Below are 24,642 nucleotides of genomic sequence, written 5' to 3' on the forward strand. Positions count from 1 at the left end.
GAACAGTTGGAACTTTCATCCCTTGATGATGTAAGTATAAATTGGTACAACCACTTTGGAAAAATACTTGGCATGATCTACTAACATGAAGCATATGCATATTCTGTAACCCAACAATTCCATTCCTAGGTACACTTCTCTGAACTTGATTTTTTTTTTTTTTGACATTTTAATTTCTTTTGAATTTAAGTCGTTTTTTGCAAACTAGGAAACAGAATCAACCTAAGGCATCTAGTCCTCGAGGGGTCCAGGCTGAGTCTTACGATCTTCAGCAGAATGACATCATAATACAAGGTGCTAGAAATAGGGTGTAAATTTTAATAATAACCACTTCCCTACATTTTTTATTAGGAAACAGCCAAAAGTCCAATTCTTAAAGGGATAATATACAAAACATCTTAATCTATAAAGGCCAGAATGACCCAGTTATATGCTGAACAACCTATTGGTGAAACAAATCAGAGCTGGCCAAGGATTGGTAAACAGAGAAGGTGTTTACATTTTGAACACTTGCTCTGTGGCTTAAAAAAATTCCTGGTTGCTGTCAGTAAGAAAGAAAGTAAAAAATACTGCAGATGGACCCACACTGATACTTGATTTTACCAACGTCTTCCACTGGAACATGAAGGTAGAGATAAGTATAAAGTATAAGATAATTATCCCTTATCTCACTATGTTGCCCAGGCTGGTCTCAGACTCCTGGCCTCAAACAGTCCTCCTGCCTTGGCCTCCCAAAGTGTTGGAATTATAGGTGTCAGTCACCGAGACTGGCTGGGAGGGCTTTCCTTGGACTGAAGGTCAATGTAGCCATCATCTGTGCTGCAGAGCCTTGAGTATTTCTCTTTACTATTGGGGATTCTGGTAGCCAGGTTGCTACTGGATGCCATCATAACATGCTGACACAGCTACGGTTAGAGCACATACCATGCTGCCTGTGCACCAAGGGCTTGGCCATGGTTGGCCTGAGGCCCCATGACACAGGCCACCTAACAGCCACTCAGCCTACCCCAGCATGGACCAGTCCTGTCTGAGTTCTTTTGACTTGGAATATTAATGTGTTATATACGTTAAAAAATTAAATATACACATATGAGGAAAAAAACAAAATGGAATACAAACAGAAAATAAACCTAACTGTATTTTGAATGAATAATATAACCATATTTTCCAAAACTCACTAAAGAACTTTTATACTTAGTACTTTTAACTATATAATCCTAGATCTAAATACTTAAAAAACACACACACAAAGACTGTAAACAAATCTTTAACTTTTAGTAGTTTGGATTTTTTCCCCCCCTCAGGGATATAGACAAAGAATTCTGAAATTACATTCTATGTATTGTTGAACTAAACAAATGAGTAAATATATCAATGTTGCTGGGAGTCAAGTTTCTCATTTTAGAAAAGGGAGATATAAATATGGGATGAGGGAGGCTGAAAACCATTCTGGGAATTGAATTAGAATTGGAGGCATTGTAATGATCTCATGGTTTTTAATAGATGTAGATACATGTAGTACATGTGAGTGTGTATGTTCTAGCCCTGTGCACTGAAAGGACCTACAGCAGTAACATCCCTTCACTATACTGAGCACTTCACTTACTTATCTTGGTTTCTAAATACCATTTCATACTAAAAGAACCACAGCTCCCTAGAGAAATGGCTAATTCTAAGACCAAGGCAGGGAAAGTACAAAATGAACCTGGATCATCTAGTTTCTCACCATTAATTACAATGTTAGCTGTAGGGGGTTTTTTTTAAGATGTTCTTTATCAAGTTGAGGAAGTTCTCCTCTATTTCTTGTTCACTGATAATTTTTATCATGAATGGGTGTTGGATTTCATCAACTGCTTCTTTTGCATCTATTGCTATGATCACATGATTTTTCTTTTTTAGCTTGTTGATGTGATGAATTATATTAGTTGATTTTTGAGTGTTGAACCAGACTTGCATAACCTGAAATAAATCACACTTGGTTGTGTTGTATAATTCTTTTTGTATATTTTTGGTTCAATTTGCTAATATTTTGTTGAGGAATTTTTTGCATTTATGTTGATAGCAGGTATTGGTCTATACTTTTCCTTTCTTGTAATATCTTTCTCTTTTGAGTATTAGGTTAATGCTGGCCTCATGGACTTAGACAGTATTCTCTCTGCTATTTTCTGGAAGAAATTATAAAGAATTGGTATCATTTATTTCTTAAATATTTAGTAGAATGTACCATTAAAGCCATCTGGGCCTGGTGCTTTCTGTTTTAGAAGGTTAACAATTATTGATTCGGTTCCTTTAGTAGACACAGGCTTATTCAGATTATCTGTTTCTCCTTATATTAATTTTGGTAGATTTTTCAGGAACATATCTAGGTTATCAAATTTGTGAGCACAGATTTGTTCATAATAGTCATAACTTATCCTTTTAATGTCTATAGAATCAGTGTGAGAATTATCTTTCATTTAGTAATTAGTGTTTTCTCACTTCCTTTTGTGATTAGTCTGGCTAGAGGCTTATCACTTTTATTGATCTCTTCCAAAAAATTAGCATTTGGTTGTGTTAATTTTCCCTGTTCCCTTTTTTAAGTTTCATTGACTTCTCCTCTAATTTTTTATCTTGTCTTCTGCTTACCTTGGATTTAATTTGCTCTTTTGTTTTAGTTTCCTAAGGTGGACACTTAAATGATTGATTTCAGATTTTTTTGCTAATATATTCATTCAGTGCTGTACATTTCCCCCTAAACACTGCTTTTGCTGTATCTCACAAATTTTGATAGGTTGTATTTTCATTTGTTTTACAAAGCTCAACATAGGCTTACCATATGATCCCTCACTTACACTCATATGTATTTACCCAAATGAGTTAACAATTTATGTTCACCCAAAAACCTGCACACAAGTGGTTACAGCAGCCTTATTAATAATTACCAAAAATGTCCTTCCATAGGTGAAGGGATAAACTGTGGTACATTCCTTATCGTGGAAATTATTCAGTGGTAAGAAGAAATGAGATACCAAGTCACAAAAAGACATGGAGAAACCTTAAATACATACCACTAATTGAAAGAAGCTAGTCTTAAAAGTCTATTAAGAATAACAGTAATGGAGATTTAGAGCCAAGATGGCCAACTAGATGCAGCCAGGAGGAACATCTGCCATGGAGAGACTGGACATCAGGAAGACTGGCACACTCCAAGCAGATCTTCAGAGAGAAAGCATTGAAATTGGTCAGATGGAGGACACAGAAGCTGGGCTGAAGGGAGCTGGGAAGCCTGGGTGGGGCTACCAAGTAATGTGACTCATTCACGACCCCCAGCAACTCCTGTGGAAAGGGTGAGTTGAACAGGCAAGGAGTAGCCGCTCTTATCATGGACCTCTGGAATCCTGGCAACAGGAGATTCTATGACTCCCATGGACACTTGAGCTGGCAGGGTGAACTGCTAACACATGTAGGAGGGGTAGGACTCCACCCTGTGTGGTGCCTAGATGGTTTGGTATGAGAACATCTGTAGTGGAGCATGGCCAGGGATGCCCATCCCTCAAGGCACACCATGCTCCTCTAGGAGACTTTAGCCTTGAGATGACTGTCAGACCTGGACAGAGTAGGGTATTCTTGCCTGTGAGATGGTGCCAGATCAATCTGAGTGTCCCCCTGACAGCTGACCTCTCTCAAGGCCCCAGCTTGGCCACACTCACTTGCAGTGCACCCTCGATGCCCAACCAGGGTACTTCCTGGGGCATAGCTCCTTCACCAGCAGACCACTCCTGACCATCTAGGGTCCAGCAGAGTGGCCCCCGCCAACACATACCAGCCTACCTGCAACTTCCCCCCACCACAACCTCCCTTCCGCAGCTTTACCAGCATGCATTTGTCCACAGCCACGTTCCCACTGCTTTGCCAAGGTTTGCGAGTGAGTGGACCTCACTTCTCCCCACCAGTGTGTGTGAGTACCCCACCATGCTACTGCTGCATGAGTACACGCTGCTGCCCTCACTGGCATGCGGGCACCCAGTCATTCCACCATTGCTGCTGCAAACATGCACATGGACACTAGCAACTTGCCCCCCCCCCACCACCTCCATGCTGCCACCAGTGCTGGTGCAAATGCATGTGCACAGAGTCCAGCATTCCTGCCCCCCACCAGCACCCCACACCTACCGCACCACCACTGCTGCCAGCTCAAGAGCATGGAGCAGTGCCACAAGCCCACTCCCACTAGTACCTTGCCTCGGCAGATGTGTGTGCATCCCACCACGTGGCTCTGAGTGGCTGCTGGCACCTGCAAGCGAGCATGGATCCAACTGCCACCACCCCAGTGAAGTGTTTTGTCTGACACCGCTTATCAGAATGTTATTGCCAGTGGACCAAGAAAACCTCAGCCCTTTTGGCACTGCAGGTTCCTAACCTAGAGGGGCCAGAGAACAAAGCCAGGGGCTCGGTACCAGCACCCCCCAGAGTTAAAGCATGCAGCCCAGGAGTGCTGAGCTGAGCCTTGGCCCGCTAAAATTTTCCAGAAACAGAGCCATTCAACTGAACCCACTTTATGCCACAATCAAACCCAGAAATGCATCAAAGAAGATAAAAGCAAAAAAAAAAAATCCCATTCAAAGGATAGCAGCTCCAGAAACTGAAGGAACGTCAACCCACTCAGATGAGAAAGAGATAGCACAAGAACTCTGGCAATTCAAAAAGGCAGTGTCTTCTCACCTCCAAATGACCACACTAGTTCCCCAGCAATGGTTCTTATGGCTGAAATGACAGAAGTAGAATTCAGAATATGGACAGGAACAAAGATCATTGAGATTCAGGAGAAAGTAGAAGCCCAATATAAGGAATCTGAAGAATACAATAAAATAATACAGGAGATAAAAGATGAAATGACTGTTTTAAGAAAGAACCAAATTGATGTGACAGAGCTGAAAAATTCACTTCACAAATTTTACCCCATCTTTACAAAAAAAATTTTTTTAAGTTAGCTGGGTGTAGTGGTGCATGCTTATAGTCCCAGGTACTTGGGAGGCTTTAGTGGGAGGATCGCTTAAGCCCAGGAGTTCAAAACTGCAGTGAGCTGTCATTGTGCCACCACACTGTAGCCTGAACAGCAGAGTTAGACACTGTCTCAAAAAAAAGAAAAAAAAATCAGAGTACAGTTGCAAACATTAACTACAGAATTGACCAAGCTAAAGAATTTCAGAACTCAAAGACTGATTCTCCTAAATAGCTCAGTCAGACAAAAATAAAAAATAAAGAAGAATGAACAAAGGCTACAAGAAATATGGGATTATGTAAAGAGACCAAATCTACAACTCATTGACATCTCGGAAAGAGAGGGAGAAAAAGCAAGCAATTTGGAAAACACATTTGAGGATATCATCCATAAAAATTTCCCCAGCCTCACTAGAGAAGCCAACATTCAAATTCAGGAAATTCAGAGAACCCCTGCAATTTACAAGATGACCATCCCCAAGACACACAGTCCTCAGATTCTCCAAAGTCAAAATGAATGAAAAAATGTTAAAGGCAGCTCCAGAGAAAGAGCAGATCACCTCCAGTGGGAACCCTATCAGGCTAACAGCAGACCTTTAGGCAGAAACCCTACGAGACAGAAGAGATTGGGAGCCTATATTCAGCATTCTTAACAAAAAGATATTCCTACCAAAAATTTCATATACAGCCAAACAAAGCTTCATAATTGAAGGAGAAATAAGATACTTTTCTGATAAGTAAATGCTAAGGGAATTCGTTACCACCAAACTTGCCTTACGAGAGATCCTTAAGGGAGTGCTAAATATGGAAAGGAAAGACTGTTACTGGCCACCGCAAAAACACACTTAAGCACATAAACCATTGACACTGTAAAGCAAGCACAAAATCAAGTCTGCATAATAACCAACTTAACAACATGATGACAGGAATGTAAAAAGCTAAATGCCTACTTAAAAGGCACAGAGTAGCAAGTTGGATAAGAAGAAAGACCAAACTATATGCTGTCTTCAAGAGACCTATCTCACATACAGTAACATCCATAGGCTCAAAGTAAAGCAACAGAGAAAGCTCTAGCAAGAACAATAGAAAAGAAAAAAGAGCAGCGATTGTTATTGCAATTTCAGACAAAGCAGACTTTTAAACCAACAATAATCAAGACAAGAGCATTACATAATGGTATAGAGTTCAGTTCAACAAGAAGACTTAACTATTCCAAATATATGTGTACCTAATACAGGAGCACCTAGATTTATAAAGGAACTTCTTAGAGATCTACAAAGAGACTTAGATAACCACACAATAATAGTGGGAGACTTCAACACCCCACTGACAATATTAGATGATTGAGGAAGAAACTAACAAAGACACATGGGACCTGAACTTGTCATTTGACCAAATGGACCTAACAGGTATCTACAGAACTCTTCACCCCAAAACAACAGAATATACATTCTTCTGAACTATACAGGACACATACTTAAAGATTGACCACACAACTATAAAACAATTCTCAGCAAACTTTAAAAAAATGAATTCATACCAACCACCATTGCACAATAAAAATAGAAATCCATACTGAGAAAACCACTCAAAAGCATACAATTATAAGGAAATTAAAACAGTGTGCTCCTGAATGACTTTCGGGTAAGCAGTGAAATTAAAGCAGAAATCAAGAAATGTATTGAAACTAATGAGAACAAAGATACAACATACCAAAATCTCGGACCCAGCTAAAGCACTGTGAAAGGAAATTTTATAGATCTAAATGCCTACATCAAAATGTTAGAAAGATCTCGAATAAACATAATATCACACCTAGAAAATCTATAGAAACAAGCACAAACTGACCCCAAAACTAGCACAAGACAAATAACCAAAATCAGAGTTGAACTGAAGGAGTTCCATCCCAAGATGGAACCAGGAAGAAATGGAGACCTTGAACAGACCAATAATGAGCTCTAAAATTGATTCAGTAAGAAACAGCTTACCACCACCCCCCCCCCCCCCCGCCAAAAAAAAGCCCAGAACCGGATGGGTTCACAGCTGAATTCTACCAGATGTACAAAGAGCTGGCACCATTTCTACTGAAACTATTCCAAAAAATTGAAGAGGAGGGACTCTTCCCTAACTCATTCTGTGAGGCCAGCATCATCTTGATATCTTTTGTGTGTGGCAGACACATGCACACACGCGCACACACACACACGAAGAAAACTTCAGGCCAATATCCTTGACAAACATTGATGCAAAAATCCTCAGGAAAATACTAGCAAACTGAATCTAAAAGCACATGAACAAGCTAATCCACCATGATCAAGTAAGCATTATCCCTAGCATGCAAGGTTGGTTCTTCCTACACATATCAATAAATGTGATTCATCACATAACAGAACTAAACACAAAAACCACATGATTATCTCAATAGATGCAGAAAAGGCTTTTGATAAAATTCAACTTCCTTGCATGTTAAAAACCCTCAACAACTAGGCATTGAAGGAACATACCTCAAAATAATAGGAATCATCTGTGACAAACCCACAGCCAACATCATACTGAATAAGCAAAAGCTACAAGTCTTCCTCTTGAGAACCAGCACAAGACAAGGATGCACACTCTCACCATTCCTATTCAACATAGTACTGGAAGTCCTAGCCAGAGCAGTTAGGCAAGAGAAAGAAATAGAAAGGCATCAAAATAGGAAGGGAGGAAGTCAAATGTTTGCAGATGCTATTATTCTATACCTAGAAAACCCCATACCCTCTGCCCAAAAGCTCCTAGATCTGAAGAACAATTTCAGCAAAGTTTCTGAATACAAAATCAGTATACAAAAATCAGTAGCATTTCTATACACCAACATCTAAGCTGAGAGCAAAATCAAGAACGCAGTTCCACTCACAATAGCCACAAAAAGAATAAAATACCTATGAGTATTGCTAACCAGTGAGGTAAAAGAGCATTAACAATGAGAATTACAAAACACTGCTCAAAGAAATTAGAGATGAACAAACAAATGGAAAAACATTCCATGCTCAAGGATAGGAAGAATAAGTATCGTTAAAGTGGCCATACTGCCCAAAGCAATTTACAGTTTCAGTGCTATTCTAATCAAACTACCATGGCATTCTTCACAGAATTTGGAAAGAAAACTGTTTTAAAATTCATATGAAGCCAAAGAAGAGTTTGATTAGCCAAGGCAATCCTAAAAAAAGAACAAAACTGGAGGCATCACATTACCTGGCTTCAAACTATACTGCAAGCCACAGCAACCAAAACAACATGGTACTGGTTCAGAAACAGACATAGACCAATGAAACAGAATAGAGAGCCTAGAACTAATGACACACACCTACAACCATCCGATCTTTGACAGAGTCCACAAAAGCAATAGGGAAAAGATTCCCTGTTCAATAAATAGTACTGGGATAACTTGCTAGCTATATGTAAAAGATTGAAAGTGGACCCATTTCTTTCACCATATACAGAAATCAACTCAAGACAAAGTAAAGACTTTAATGTAAAAACTGAAAGTATGAAAAGCCTGGAAGATAACCTAGGAAATATTCTGGACATAGGCCCTAGCAAAGATTTCATGATAAAGATGCCAAAAGCAATTGCGACAAAAGCAATAATTGATTAATGTGACCTAATTAAACTGAAGAGCTTCTGCACAGCAAAAGAAACTATCAACACAGTAAGTAAACAACCTGCAGAATAGGAGAAAATATTTGCAAACTATGCATCCAACAGAGGTCTAATATCCAGAACTGAAATAAATTAATAAGCAAAAGCAAACAACTTCATTAAAAAGTAGGCAAAGGACATGAGCAGACACTTCAAAAGAGGACAAACATGAGTCCAACCAGCATATGAAGAAATGCTCAGCATTACTGATCATTAGAGAATTGCAAACCAAAACCACAATGACATAACATCTCACACCAGTCAGAATGGCTGTTACAGATATTGAGATTATGAACAATGAGACTATCTAAAATATCTTTGATACCAAATAAATTTTTAGAAGTAGAGAAATTAATAGCTTAAACAGCAGATTGGAGACTGCTGGAAAAAGAATTAGTAAACTGGAAGGTAGAAGTGAAGAAGAAATTTCTCAGAGTAGAACTCAAAGGGGAAAAGAGATAAACTATAAAAATAATAAAGATATATAGAGGATGGAATAAGAAAGACTAAACTTCATTGTATTTTGAGTCTAAAAATTATGGCACAGAAAGAATGGGGGTATATTTAATACCTGGGAGTTTTCCCTAACTGATGTAAGATGTGAATCCACAAATAACAGGGGAAACACAGTATATACTAAGCAAGATAAAAGAAATGCAGACACAGTCGTGAAATTGGAACATTGTAATAAAGATACCTTATAAGTAATCAAAGGGAAAAGACAAGTCATTCATAAAGGAAAATTAACTGGCTTCACAGCAATCTAGGAGCCAAAAACCTGAAGTAATATTTTCAAAATACTAAAAGAAAAGAATATAAACATTGATTGATGTAGCCAGAGAAACTGACTTTCAAGAATGAGGGTGACTTTAAGATATTTATAATGAACAAAAACTGCCTTTACCACCAACAGACATATACTTAAACTTTAAAAGATATATTTTAGAAGAAGTATCTGAGATAAAGAATGATGAAAAAGAAATTCATAAATACAGTTGACCCTTAAACATCATGGGTTTGAACTGCGTGAGTTCACTCATACACAGATTTTATTCTGCCTCTGCCATGTCTGAGACAGCAAGAGCAACTCCTCCTCTTCAGCCTCCTCCTCAGCCTACTCAGTGTGAAAATAATGAGGATAAAGACCTTTATGATGATCTGCTTCTACTTAATAAATAGTAAATATAATATATTCTTGTGATTTTCTTAATGACATTGTATTTTCTCTATTTTATTATAAGAATTCAGTGTGTAATACCTAATACATATAAAATATGTGTTAATAGACTATATTATTGATGAGGTTCTGATCAACAGTAGCTATTGATAGTTAAGTTTTGGGGGAGTCAAAAGTTATACATGGATTTTTCTACTGCATTGGGGGTCAGCATTCCTAACTCTCATGTTGCTCAAGGGTCAACTGTATTTAAAATGCCTGCATAAAATTGATGTCTAATGTGTGTGATTAAGAAGAAAAAGCCAAAAGATGGGGAGAATAACAGCACGTAAGTAGGGGAAGCTTATTGGAATTAAAAGTATTCTAAGATGCTCTAAAGAAAGAGTAGGATATTAACTTAGGCTTGTTAACTATGAATACTAAGAAGTTGAAAGTAACCTCTAAAACAGTGCAAATGGGACAAATAACTTTCTTAACTGGAGAGTAGGGAAATGGGAAAAAGAAGCATTAAAAAGTGAGTTAAACAGAAAACAAAAAGTAAGATTGCAGAAACAAGTCCAAATACAGGAATAAGTAATTGAACAACAAATATAAATGCACTAAACTCACTGGTTAGAAAAGACTATCACTTTGAATTTTTAAAAATTGTATTCCATGCTAAGCACACAAGATACCTAAAAAGATTGAAAGTAAGGGTATATAGAATATATACCGGACACCTTCTAACCCAAAGGAAGTTGAAATCATTGTTACTAACTTCAGAAGATACAGCCTTTAGGAAAGTAAATACTACAGATGATCAGATGGGAGAGAAATCCCTGGAGTTGGGAAGGTTATACAGAAGAGGTTGATTTTTTATTTTGTTTTTGTTTTTGTTTTTGTTTTTTTTTGAGACAGAGTCTCGCTGTGTCGCCCAGGCTGGAGTGCAGTGGCCGGATCTCAGCTCACTGCAAGCTCCTCCTCCCGGGTTCACGCCATTCTCCTGCCTCAGCCTCCCGAGTAGCTGGGACCACAGACGCCCGCCACCTCGTCCGGCTAGTTTTTTGTATTTTTAGTAGAGACGGCGTTTCACCGTGTTAGCCAGGATGGTCTCGATCTCCTGACCTCGTGATCCGCCCGTCTTGGCCTCCCAAAGTGCTGAGATTACAGGCTTGAGCCACCGCGCCCGGCCGAGGTTGATTTTTCATTTGCACCTTGGAAGGATTTAACCTAAGTATGCAAAGAGTTGAGCAGCTAGTCAGTGAGTATGTATTGTCTTGGCATTGGAGATACACTGTTAAACAAAAATGCATGTCGTATAAAGCTCTAAGTAGCTTATATTCTAATTTCTATTGGGGGCAGGTTACAGATAGAAAATAAATGTGGAAACAAATGTGAAGAAATATAATTTCAGATACTGACAAGTGCTTCGAGAGGATAGGGCAATGTAATAAGGAGTGATTAGTGGTTGCTTTTAGCTAGGAAGCTCAGGGAGGGCCTCTGTAAGGCAACAACTGAGGTCTTGATGGAAATAATTCAAACCATGAGAAAATCTTTGAGAGCAGCACACTAACAGAAGTGGCAGCTAATAAAAAAGCCCTGAGAAGGGAACATAATTGGCAAATTCAGAAATAAGGCTTATGAGACTAAAGCTTGGTGATTAGGGAGAAAGGAGAAGACTAGGTTGGTAAGAAATGAGACTGCATATGTCCATGTGAGTTTAGTTATATTGTAATGGAAATTCATTGAGTGTTTTAAGCAGGGATCGTTTATAGTTAAGAAAGATCTCTCTAGATGCTTAGCAGAAAATGGTCTGTAGTGTGTCAAGAGAAAGGAGTTAGGAAGGCATCGTAGTAGTTGAAGCAAAAGTTGATATTTGGATTAGCAATTTTGGCCATGAAAATAGAAATGTTCAGACTCATGTATCATGGAGTAGAGCTAGTAAAACTTCCAGTACATTGGATGTGGCACTCAAAGGCAAGAAAGACAGGAAACTGAGTGGATGCTGTTGCCGTTTAATTAGATGGATAAGGCATTTGCAAAGGAGAGATCAAAGTGTTTAAAGAAGAAAAGTAGTCCACCTTGTCAAATGTTGCTGAGACATTTTGTCTCAGAGAATTGACCATTGTCTTTCATAAGCTATAGATAATTGATGACTTTAATAAGAGTCTAATAAAGACTTTAATAAGCCTATTTGGAATGAGTTGACAGACAATGAGAAGAGATAGTACAGATGATTCTTGAGAACTTTCACTATGAAGGGAAGCAGAGAAATGAGGTGGTAGCTAGAAGATGGCCCAAACGAGGTGTTTTAAATAAAGGCAATACATCAGTCAGGGTCCTGGTAGTAAACAGACAACACACTCAGATTGGTAAATTGGATTATTGGTAAATTGGATTATTTACAAAGTTGTTGGCAGAGTAAGTAAGACCATAAGGAGAGCACAGTGCCCAGGGGAGAATCTAGAAATGAACTGTGGGTTAGAGGGCTGCTTTACAGGAGATGGGACTTTCACTGTAGGGACACAGCCGACCTATGACAACCATCCCATGGTGACCCTACAAATGGGGACCTGAGGGAATAAGTACCCCAACTTCACTCTGTCTTCTTTTCTGCTAGTGCTTTCTATTAACTGAACCCAGTCAGAAGGCAAAGGAGTCTAGTTGATATAGTCCTTCAGAATTGGCCACTGAGGGCATAGAGCAAAGTGGAGAAGAATGGCAAATCAGTGCCAGTGATGTTAGCCTGTGTTGTTATACTGATAGGAATGTTTTAGTAGAGAGGGAGAAATGGATGATACAGGGGAGAGAAGAAAAAATTTTAATAACCATGTCCTTGACAAGGTTATGAGAGGGGATGGGATGTAGGACTCAAATGAAGGGGTTGGCCTTGGTCAAGTGTAGTTGCAGGCAAATTGGCAGAATTTACATTGGAACAGTGAATCTGTTATCTGAGTGCATCTGTTTTTTCACTGAAGCATGTAGCAAGGTTATAGCTGGGAATTATGCTGCGAAGGAGGTGTTACAGATTTAAGGAATAAGGAGGTTTGAAATACAGTTGTCTTGAAGTGTAGAGAAGTAAGTGAACTATAGAAATGTTGTGGGACTGTCAGTGGTATTGAGTGTCCTTTTGAGATTTGTGGTCATAAACTTAAAGTATATCCAGTCAGCACATTTGTTTGATTTTTCTCCTGCAGCTTTTGTTGCTCAGGGGCAAACACTAAGTGGTTGAGCAGGGGTACTTTCTGGGTGTGCCGGGTTACTGTAAGCAGAGGAAGAGAAAGGAATGCTATATTAAATATATACATATATGTGTATATGACATAAGAGCTAGGCTGAATGAGTGCTGATAGACATGTCTTAGAATTAATGGTTGTGGTTTTAAATAAAAGCATAATACATGCCTATTGACATTTGCCTCTTTCATATAACATGACACAAATTTTACTGATTATTTGAAGTTTCATGTTAATGAAGCTTCTATTCTGTTATAAAGTATTATCTAGATGTATTTTATTTTCATTTATTCTTGGGATGTTTGATAGTAAATAAGATTTTTAGTATTTGGATTATTAAACTAGAATGGTAATATTAGTAAACGTGTTACTCTTGAATTCATGTTCATTAGTCTATCCTGTCAGGTCAAGGAAAGTGAAATTGTTTTCCAGTTATATAAAAATTCTGTTGGTCATCAGCCACCACCATATATGTTTGTGCATGTTACACTAGATGCATGGTACACTACACATACCAGGGATATTCTCATTGTAATCTTATGTCATTGATGTTCTCTAGAGTTCTTAAATGTAAAATCAGTACTACTGTAAGTGTCAGTCCTGAGTCATCAAGTCTGATTTTAACTATTGAAGCAGGTCTGTAAATATATTTAACATAGAAACGTCACCTTAAATAGGTAATCCTGATTACCTTACTGTTTTATTTTGCCTACAGCCTCAAGACATTCAGAAGACAGTACTAAAGGGAATCATTAACAGCCTGTTACGAGAATGGAAAGGGTAACTAATATTTTAAATATTTAGCTAATCAGTATAGAAGTCTAAGTTACACATTGTATGTCTTTAACATATGTGTATCTGTTTTACTCTCAGAAAAGATTTTAGTTGAGTTATAATAACATAGATGAAAAAATAATTATAAGCCATTTACAACAAAGCTGTATAACTTGAGATTTGTGACCTCTTAGTAGGATCTATAGATGGGCATAAAAAGATCTGTGAATACTTTTAAATTGTATGTAAAGTTTTTTCTGTTCAGATATATATGCTTTACAAAAACGGAATGGGTACTTACATTGGTAACCTAACTGAAATAATGAACATTAAATTTAGCCTTGGGCTTCCTGGTAGCCAGAGTGAAATTTTTCTTATTTCTAATATAGGGACACCTAAGGCCAGCTACTAAAATGTTTTTTTTCTGTCAGAACTAAATATTAGATTCTTATATAAGGAATCATGGGCAATTTAGTTGATGATGTTTTGAACCATGAATATGCATAATATAAAAATGTACTTTTAAAAATACATATTTAAATTTATATTAAAAGTATATTATTTAAATAAATTCTATTAAAGCCAAAGGAATGCCAAGTCTAGTTTAAAAGTAATACCTAAGTAGAATTCTTAAATGTAATGTTACGTATACCATATATATTTTAATAATATTTTAATTGTTCTGATTTTGAAAGAAATTCATGCTCATTATAGAACATATAGAGAAGGCAGAGAAGCATAACGAAGAAAGTATTGGCCAGGTACAGTGGCTCACGCCTGTAATCCCAGCACTTTGGGAGGCCGAGGCGGGCGGATCACAAGGTCAGGAGATCGAGACCATCCTGGCTAACACAGTGAAACCCCGTCTCTACTAAAAATGCAAAAAAATTAGCCGGGCGCAGTGGCGGGCACCTGTAGTCTCAGCTACTCAGGAGGCTGAGGCAGGAGAATGGCGTGAACCCAGGAGGCGAAGCTTGCAGTGAGCCGAGATCGCGCCATTGCACTCCAGCCTGGGCGACAGAGTCTCAAAAAAAAAAAAAAAAAAGGTATCAGTCTGGCCAACATGGTGAAACCCCATTTCTACTAAAAATACAAAAATTAGCCAGACATGGTTGCACAGTCCTGTAATCCCAGCTTACTCAGAAGGCTGAGGCTGGAGAATCGTTTGAATCCTGGAGGCAGAGGTTGCAGTAAGCCAAAATCATGCCACTGCACTCCAGCCTGTTGAGCTGTTGAGAATTTCTGTCTACTGCCTTCACTTTTTATATAGCACATTCCTATTATTGGTTTTTTATATATATATCAAAGATGGTGACTGGATTTGCTTAGACACTACTATTTTAATGTATGTCTTTTTATTTTCTATTTGTAAATTCATAAATTTCAGAATCCATAGTGAGACACTGTCTCAAAAAAAAAGAAGAAAGTAAAAAATGTTAACATTTTACAGTGTTTTTTAAGTCACCTCTTAAAAACAATTAAAATCGTACTGTATAGTTTCATGTGACTTTTAACTTAATGGTCTTTTTCTTAGTTTATTACTCTAGTAATTTGTTTGCATTTTCCTTCTTAAACCACACTTTTAATGTCTGACTAATAACTTAGGAATGTACTGTAATTTACCTAACCGTTATCCAAGAATGGTTGTTTATGTGAATAATTCCACAGTGAACATTTTGTACAAAAATATTCTTTTCTGAGCACTTATATAAAAATTTTTTTGGAAATATAATTACTGTATCAGAGTATAAACATTTTAAGACACTTAATACATTTTGTCAGATTTCTTTACAAAGCATTTATGATAATGTACACTTCTAACAGCAGAGGGCCTGAGACTTCAGTGGTATCTCCTTATAACAAAACTTGGCCTAATTTAATGAATGAAAAGTGGATCTCATTTTTATGTACTTTTCCTTAATAATAATAAGCTTAACATTTTATTTGTTTGCTATTTTTATCCTTTTGTAAGTTTTCCACATACTTTTGCCATTTTTTATTGCAGATTTGCCTGTTTTTCTGTTAGAAACTCTTGCTTATTATAAGAAAATTGACCTTTTTGTATTATATTTTCCTATATCTCACGTTTCAGAAAATCACTTACTAGCCTCACAAAGAAGAAACCCCTGTTACATCTCAGTTAAGTGTCTGAGGACTGAAGGGTTAAGGCCAAACTGGGAGTTAGCTGCTTCCTGAATATTATAGTAAAAATATCATTTAAAAAAATTCTAAGAAATCAGACCTACTCATACAATTTATTGTGCATGCCTGATAATTTATGCACGCATAAATGACCTTGCCAAGATTATGAAGCTCTAGGTAGGGCAGGAAAGGATTTGGAGGAATAGATGATATATACAAATAGATCTTGAGCAGGCAAGAAAGAAACACTCATCAGCATGGAGAATAACAAAAGCTTTAATATCTGGGTTTTGTTTTTCAATCCAGGACCCAGTTAGGAATCATGAATTGCATCTGGATGTCATAGAGGTGAACCATTTTCAATTCAAGAAGTTACTTCCAGATATCTGTGAGAATGTACCAAATAGATCTTGAGCCGGCAAGAAATACTCATTAGCCTTGAGAATAACAAAAGCTCTTGGTCAAATCTGATACTATGAGAATTCATATTAAGATGGAAAAAATTACTTTTCATGATTCTTTCCATTAGAAGCATACTGAATGCATTTAAAGTATGATTTGATTTACAGACATTTCTACATCATTTGAGGAATGAACCTAGAAACACAAGCTCATTTTATTTCTTTAATACGTAAATGTTCTTAAGATTATCCTTTATTAAAACAAAACATAAGTATTCTAAATTCTAAAATTGATGATTTTTTTTTTTTTTTTTTTTTTTTTTTTTGAGATGGAGTCTCGCTCTGTCGCCCAGGCTGGAGTGCAGTGGCCGGATCTCAGCTCACTGCAAGCTCCGCCTCCCGGGTTCACGCCATTCTCCTGCCTCAGCCTTCCCGAGTAGCTGGGACTACAAGCGCCCGCCACCGCGCCCGGCTAGTTTTTTGTATTTTTTTTTAGTAGAGACGGGGTTTCACCGTGTTAGCCAGGATGGTCTCGATCTCCTGACCTCGTGATCCGCCCGTCTCGGCCTCCCAAAGTGCTGGGATTACAGGCTTGAGCCACCGCGCCCGGCCTGATGATTTTTTTATTACACTCCTAACTACTTCCAGAATTAATCATATTTACCTCACAAAATGTTATAGCCTAGTTAGCTCAGTCTTTAGTTATCTTCGGAACCAGCCTAGAAGAGGCACAGAAGCACCTGTATTTTCAGCATATTATGGACTGTCTCAATAATAATGCATATTAATTTTATCCTAGATTTTGGCTTTTCTCAACTCAGTCTTCATGGAAACATTTATTGGTCTTTTTCATTAGATGCTATGAGATTAAACTTTCATCCATAATAAATTATTCTTGTTTCTTTTTCAGTCCACGAACAAAAGATGATCTTAGAGCATATTTTATACTTTTACAGGTAAGAGAGCTAGAACTTAGTTGAAGTTGTCTAAGTCAGATCTCAATCTCTACATGTGTATGTGAAATGATATTAAATATTAAATATCATTTTGGGCAACATTATTGATTCTTTTTAGAATTATAGTTACCTGTAACCAGAAGATTTTTTAAAAAGTAAGGTTAGTAAGATTAAAAGATTAGTAGGATTTTAGAAAGTAAGAAAAATAAGATTAAAGCCATAACAAATAAGTAATCCAAAGCTAAATTACATGTGAGATTAAAATGTTGATATAGTTCCTGCCAGAGTATTCAGGAACAAACAGAATGGAAGCACTTCTTTCTCCTCCATTCAGACCTCTTTTTTGTAACTAGTTTTAACAGGCTTCAGGATTTTCTTTTATTTTCCCATCTAGTAGGTTTTTCACTTTGCTATGTATTTTTCAATAATTTCAATTAGAATTCTTATGGAAAGATAAAAGGTTTTCTTTTAATTTGTTATAAAGCAAAGATAATGAACTTTTTTCTCCTGATAGGTACAGATTAATAGATTCAAAAAGAAATTAAGATCCAGACAAATGAAAAGCAATTTTTACTTTTTATTATTTTTTGAGGAAGAAATACATTATTACCATAGCTAGCATACTATGAATACATTGCATTATTCTTTACAATTTATAAAAGTTGTCCATGTATATTATCTCATTTAAAAGTAAGGAAAACGATATTAAATAAGTATAGTGTTTAGTACAATATTATAATATCAATATGTCTAATGAAAGAACATATACAGGGTAGGGATAGAGAAAGTGAGGAAAGATAAAGTCACCACAAACATGGAATTAATAAATACAGAACCATTGCTTCAAGGAGAAATACAGGGTTAGGTTCATGTGAGCCTCTGATCACATTTTTGTCAGCCAATCAATATATAACTTTGCTTTATGAGTGTTTTTTTAAAGACATACTTCATTTAATAGAAGTCATTGATTCATTATCATTGAACTCATGGCTAGCAGTACTATAACTCATGCCTGAATGAAACTTTTCTAACATACATATATTTTCTCTATAGGGCACATCACAACCTTCTTGTTAGGAACACTAGACAGCATTTTAGCACTACACTTGGCCATTTTGAAATAGCAAATCACCAACAAAAAGCACCAAAATGTGAAAAACGAAGCTAAATGGATTGCATAAAGGACACTTGCAAAGAGAGAGTATTGAGCTAAAACAAGGCAGGACATCACTTTGACCTCAGCTGGGAATGTGCACGTCAGGAGACTTAACATTTTTCAGATGTCCCCAAATGACCATGAAAACACAAGTATTGATTTGGAGATTAACAATTAAATTTTAGCAAGTAGGCAAATTTGGAAATATAGAATCAGTGAATAATGAAGACTGACTGAATATTGAAAGTCTTTAAAATGTTTGTTACTAACTTTTAGGGTAGGGATAGAGAAAGTGAGCAAAGAGGAAAAAGTGGGAAAGATGGGGGAAATGACCAAGAGGTAGTTAAGAAGAGAAATGTAAGGAGGGAAAATAGACAGGTAAGAGGAGAAAGAGCCAAAACTCAAGAGTAAACTTATGTAGAGATAGTAAAAGCTAGAAAGAAGACACGAAACTCAGATTTTAGGTGAGTATATGGGTCAGCCATAAGCTCTGCTCATATTTTGTTCTTCTCAAGAGCCATTATCAGATGAAGTTATCAACTGAGGTCAGTCCCAGATTTTGAGTTGTTCTGTCTGTAAGTCAGTTTTGAAAAACACATGGTACTCTCTTATTTTTCACAATTTCAGGAGGTTTTTTCAAATAATATTTATTTTTTCCGTGATGTGCTGAAATGCACATTGTGCTGGAATTTTAGATTTTGGAAACAACTAAAGATTTTTCTTAGTTTACAAGTATTCCTTCAGTGTCCCTTTATCATTTAAAAGTTGTCAGAAGCTGTATGTGGTTCTCCCTTTGTTCTTTGGGATATATGAGGCTAACTCATTTTACAATGGCAAAAGTTTCACAGCCAGCTTTAACTTCATTTTTTTAGCTTTTAATCAAGGAAAACCCAGGTTTTTTGCTTTTAATTGGATGATAGTGATTGGTACCATTTATGAAGGCACTTTTGTGAAGGTGCTTTATATACATTTTCCTTTTCAATACTCAAAACAACCCTTAAGATAGAGAATATCATTCCCATTTTACAGATGAGGACATTGAGAATCAAAGTGTAAGGAACATGCCTAAGGGCATATAGCTAGTAAGTGATAGAATTAGCCCTCAGGCTCAGATCTGTCTTAACTCCAAAGCCTATGCTCTTTTCACCGTATAGCCGCAGCATAAATGAAAGTCTCTGTTAATTAAATAACAAATAGGTTATTGTTACTTTATAATCTCAAATTCTGTTTCCTGAATTTACCACTTACTTATTAAGCTTAGTGTCTTTCCTTTGTGTGTTAACAGAATTTTAACACCATTATCTTTAATATCTTTTTCAGAATCCTCAGTTTAATAATACATCTACGTATGTCATCTATGCTCACTTGCTACGACAGATAGCTACCTTAGTGGAAGCTGACCATCATTTCCTAGTTCACTGGTTTAAAAAGTAAATCATTCTATGATATTAAGAACTTTTATAGTCTCACAGTTTTAAGTTTGGTATTAGTAATTTTACAATAAAATATATTTAAATATTTTCAGGTCTTTAGAAATGGTGCTTATATTCACAATGCTTCAAAAGCCAATTATAAAAATCTACTTTAGTACTACATAAAGGATAATTAAAAATCTGTTTTTAATGTAAGTAACCAATTTGTTTGCATAAGCTGTTGAGAATTTCTGTCTACTGCCTTCACTTTTTATATAGCACATTCCTATTATTGGTTTTTTATATATCTCAAAGATGGTGACTGGATTTGCTCGGACACTACTATTTTAATGTATGTCTTTTTATTTTCTATCTGTAAAGTCATAAATCTCACCGTTATTTAAATGACACTTTCTCCTTACCTAAAAATGTCATTGTAAAATATAGGTTAGCTATCAATATCAATTTGTAAAAGCATACTTTTTTCACAGAAGTATACCCACATGAACAGCGACTTCTCCATGACCGATAAAAGTAGAAAGGCAAAATATTTCGCAGAGAAATTTTAAATACAGTAAATTATCATTACTCATAGTAGTTATATTCTATAAAGTCACCACAAACATGGAATTAATAAATACAGAACCATTGCTTCAAGGAGAAATACAGGGTCAGGTTCCTGTGAGCCTCTGATCACATTTTTGTCAGCCAATCAATATATAACTTTGCTTTATGTGTGTTTTTTTAAAGACATACTTCATTTAATAGAAGTCATTGATTCATTATCATTGAATTCATGGCTAGCAGTACTATAACTCATGCCTGAATGAAGCTTTTCTAACATACATATATTTTCTCTGTGGGGCATATCACAACCTTCTTGTTAGGAACACTAGACAGCATTTTAGCACTACACTTGGCCATTTTGAAATAGCAGATCACCAACAAAATGTGAAAAACATGAAGCTAAATGGATTGCATAAAGGACACTTGCAAAGAGATAGTATTGAGCTAAAACAAGGCAGGACATCACTTTGACCTCAGCTGGGAATCTGCATGTCAGGAGATTTAACATTTTTCAGATGTCCCCAAATGACCATGAAAACACAAGTTTTCACATGTCCCCAAATGACCATGAAAACATAATTAAATTTTAGCAAGTAAGCAAATTTGGAAATATAGAATCTGTGAATAATGAAGACTGACTGAATATTGAAAGTCTTTAAAATGTTTGTTACTATCTTTGTAGTAATTTTGGTGTTTATTTCTCATTTAAGACAGTATTCAAGGTAAGATTTTGTATCTTTTCAAATGTTTGGCAATTTAAGAAATAGAATTTGGGGGAATAGTCTAAAATTTTGTGGCTTAGGATGTAGTTTAATATCTAACAGATAATTTTGAAAATAGAAAATGTAAATTTTGATTGCCATTATTTTGTAATCTTTACCAGATTGTCCCAGAAGAGGTTCAAACAATTGGTAGAGAGATTGCTGCAATTTATTTCTTTACGCCTATTTCCTGCAAAGCCTGAAGAATTTCCACCTATAACAAAGTGTTCCTGGTGGATTCCATCAGCTGCTAAAGTGTTGGCTTTACTTAGTAGGTTTTTATTATTCTAGCATTTTTTACTTTTCTTTTGTTACATATTAGGGATATTTCTTAAGGATTTCAAATGATTGTAGAGGCATTCTTAAATTTTAAACCACTTCTTTGAAGGAAAGAGTTGTAATTTATTTTCTACTTTGATAGTAGATTTCGTAATTTGTAAACATGAAAAAAGCTTTATGCCTTTTAGTGGGCAGTGTTCTGTATTATGGCAATTAAGTGCATATGATCTAGGACCCCTAGGAGAGAACACACAGAAATAAGAGTAAATGGCCATCTGCATATTCCCTTTAATACTATCATAATCCTCACCACAACTTTTTTTTTTTTAAGCAAGAAACTATTGGCTGCATTTTAGCCACAATTTTTAAATTACCCTTTTCATTTGGATCTGCATTTATTTAAAATAGAAGTTTCCAGGTCAAGGCTATCTTGTAGACATTAAAATGATGTTTTTATTATTAGAATGAATCTTGTGCATGTTGGGAAAAGTCTTTATGTTAGAATTTATCTTTTCAGATACTGCAAACAATTTAGTTCACCTTCCCCTTATTCCTTATACTGATTTCTATAATTCTACATTGGATCACATTGATCTTATGGAAGAATATCATACTTGGCAAAACTTTGGAAATTCTCACAGGTATGAACAAAAGTTCCTTTGATTATCCACCTAAATGAAATACTATTCAAAAGAATGACTAGATTTTAAGTTTATATAAAGTTTACACATACCTTTATATATAAATGTATAAATATAGTTCAGATAGCCTTGAAATATCATTATATTTATTAAAGTATTTTCTTTTTCTGCTACCTTTTGAATTTATACACATGTTAATTTGGTTTTGGTTTGGTTAATAGCATCTTTTCAAGAAGGGAGAGTTTCTATCTTAGTATGCAGTCTCTTATCTCTTACTATTCTATGCACAGTGGTCAACAAAACTTTTTCTGTAAAGAACTAGATGGTGAATATTTTCAACACTACAAGTTACACAGATTCTATTTTGCTATTTTAGCACAAAAGTAGCCTTAGACAGGATGTAAATGAATAGATATGTCTGTGTCCCAAATGACTTTATTTACAAAAACAGGTTGTAGGCCATATTTGTCTCGGGCCCATGGTTTGCAGATGCCTGATCTAATATATTGATCACACACAGACACACACACACATTCATTTCTCCTTTCTTCTGTAAGAAAAAGTGGTTATCCGTTAGGTGCAATATAAAAAGAGTAGATGTTATAGAGAAAGGGCCTCACCACAGCTTATTTATTATAATAAATAAATAAATTTGTAAAACAGTCACCAAATTATTTAATACACTACACTTTATATCCACACTTCTAGTTTGGATTAAACTAGCAAGATTATTCCAAACATAATTTATCCTTAGGTCATGAGATGTTCAGGAGATTGCATTTAATTGTAGAGGAATCTGAGTAAAGAGATATGGTGTGGATATAAGTAACCTCAAAACCCCAGATTAGTTTGTAAATTGGTTAAACTTTCCAGGGACCCTCTTTATCAGAATTGACCTGAAACATAGAATGGCCTTCTGGACACATCTCCGTTCACATCTGAACACTCAGAACTGAATAAGATAAGAATTAAGTTCTGGGACCCTAGTCCCAGATGGATATTTTATTGGCAAAGTTTATTTTACAAAGATACTTTTTCCTTCCATTTTAATATAATTGTAACATGTTGTAGATACAACCACAAAACAACACCAAGAATTATTATGCATATTTCAGTGACAACATCTTTTAATGTAGACCTTCCTCTAACCACTGTGCCACAACACTGGTGTACCAAGAATGAGTTACATTAGGGTTTTAATCCTAGGATCCCATCAACCCTTGGGTAGCCAGCCTGAACCTAGAGGGGAACAGGAGCCCTATGGGAAGTGACCTCTGGCCATGAGCAGCCTCATCTGTTCATTTCAGTGTGTCATTCACAAAGTACCATTTCTCTAGTGCATGACAAGGGAAAGGTTGAGAACCCCTGTCCTAAAGTACATAATAAAACTAATATATATCTTACTGAGTTCACTGCATTTTCTTTTTATTTCCAGTTTTTTGTTAGCATTAATAATTCAAAATAATTATACACCAGTACTGAAGAACTCTTAACTTTTATTAACAATTTCGTCCCATGGTAAAAGCCATCTCACTTTCAGTTTACACTAAGGCTACATCCATTTTCCTCATAATGCCTTTTTTTCTCAGTGGTCACAGTTGTACCGCCTGACTTTGTTCAGGTGGATTCCAGCTATAACTGATGGATTCATTGTAGTGACTTTGAATGGCAGAATAACTCCTGAAGTGTCATCGCTGCCATACTCATTCTTTCTAAATGCATTTATCTCTGTGTAGTTTGTGGCTTTTGTGCGTAGCATAGAATGTTCTAGCCCAGGAGGGGTTATTTTCATAACCTTTGATTATAATGTGTAATTACAAATACATACCATTTCCTATTACCACACCACTAAATATAATACTCAATGCAACATACATTTCTGATTTCTTTTTATTGATTTTAAATATATTACTTTACTTTTTACATATTGTAGTTATTGTTAGATGTTTTCATTTCTGGAACTCACACATCAGAACTCTCCATATAATGATGGATTCTTATATTAATATTGAGCACCTGGGTTTTCTGTACTACTTCACCAGCACTTTTCCCTCCTGGTTCTAGTGTTGGTCATGTTGTTCACAGGTGATGATATACAATGAAATTATTTGTATAGACAATGTAAGTGGTTAGCACACATTTGAGAACCTTTGATGTAGCTTCTGCAGAGAATAAAGGCATTGCACATCTAGCAATGATACATTCTTCACATGGCTGTGAGAATTAAAAGAAATGATACACATACAATCATTTTGTATATGGTAAAACACAATCCAAAAGTAATGTTTTATGTTGCTACAAGGGGTACCTTAGATTCCCTTAGTATAATTTTGCTAAAAATACACCATTTTGCTTTTTCTTTTTTTCACTTGTTGAGCAGGTTTTCCTTCTGTCAGTACCCATTCGTTATTTCTATAGCTGCAAAAAAAATCATTATTCAAAGAGACTCAGAGCAACAGATGATAAACATCGCAAGGGTAAGTCAGCTATAAAAACATAT

At 36.1% G+C, this 24,642-nt stretch overlaps 1 protein-coding gene across 4 annotated transcripts in view; it reads left to right on the forward strand.

Moving 5' to 3' along the window:
• Window positions 1-24,642, forward strand: part of HECTD2 (HECT domain E3 ubiquitin protein ligase 2) — a 96,364-nt gene that overhangs the window by 44,848 nt on the left and 26,874 nt on the right. For 2 of the 4 annotated variants that reach the window (XM_038009254.2, XM_038009253.2), the window contains exons 6-11: window positions 13,769-13,833; window positions 17,281-17,326; window positions 19,803-19,912; window positions 21,345-21,493; window positions 22,004-22,142; window positions 24,523-24,619. In XM_038009254.2, the coding sequence (XP_037865182.1) occupies window positions 13,769-13,833; window positions 17,281-17,326; window positions 19,803-19,912; window positions 21,345-21,493; window positions 22,004-22,142; window positions 24,523-24,619 (606 nt within the window). The remainder of the gene's footprint in view (window positions 1-13,768; window positions 13,834-17,280; window positions 17,327-19,802; window positions 19,913-21,344; window positions 21,494-22,003; window positions 22,143-24,522; window positions 24,620-24,642) is intronic. The other 2 variants (XM_007963530.3, XM_007963529.3) reach the window with 1 other exon arrangement.

Source organism: Chlorocebus sabaeus, chromosome 9 (genome assembly GCF_047675955.1).
Source record: "Chlorocebus sabaeus isolate Y175 chromosome 9, mChlSab1.0.hap1, whole genome shotgun sequence".
NCBI classification, from domain to species: domain Eukaryota; kingdom Metazoa; phylum Chordata; class Mammalia; order Primates; family Cercopithecidae; genus Chlorocebus; species Chlorocebus sabaeus.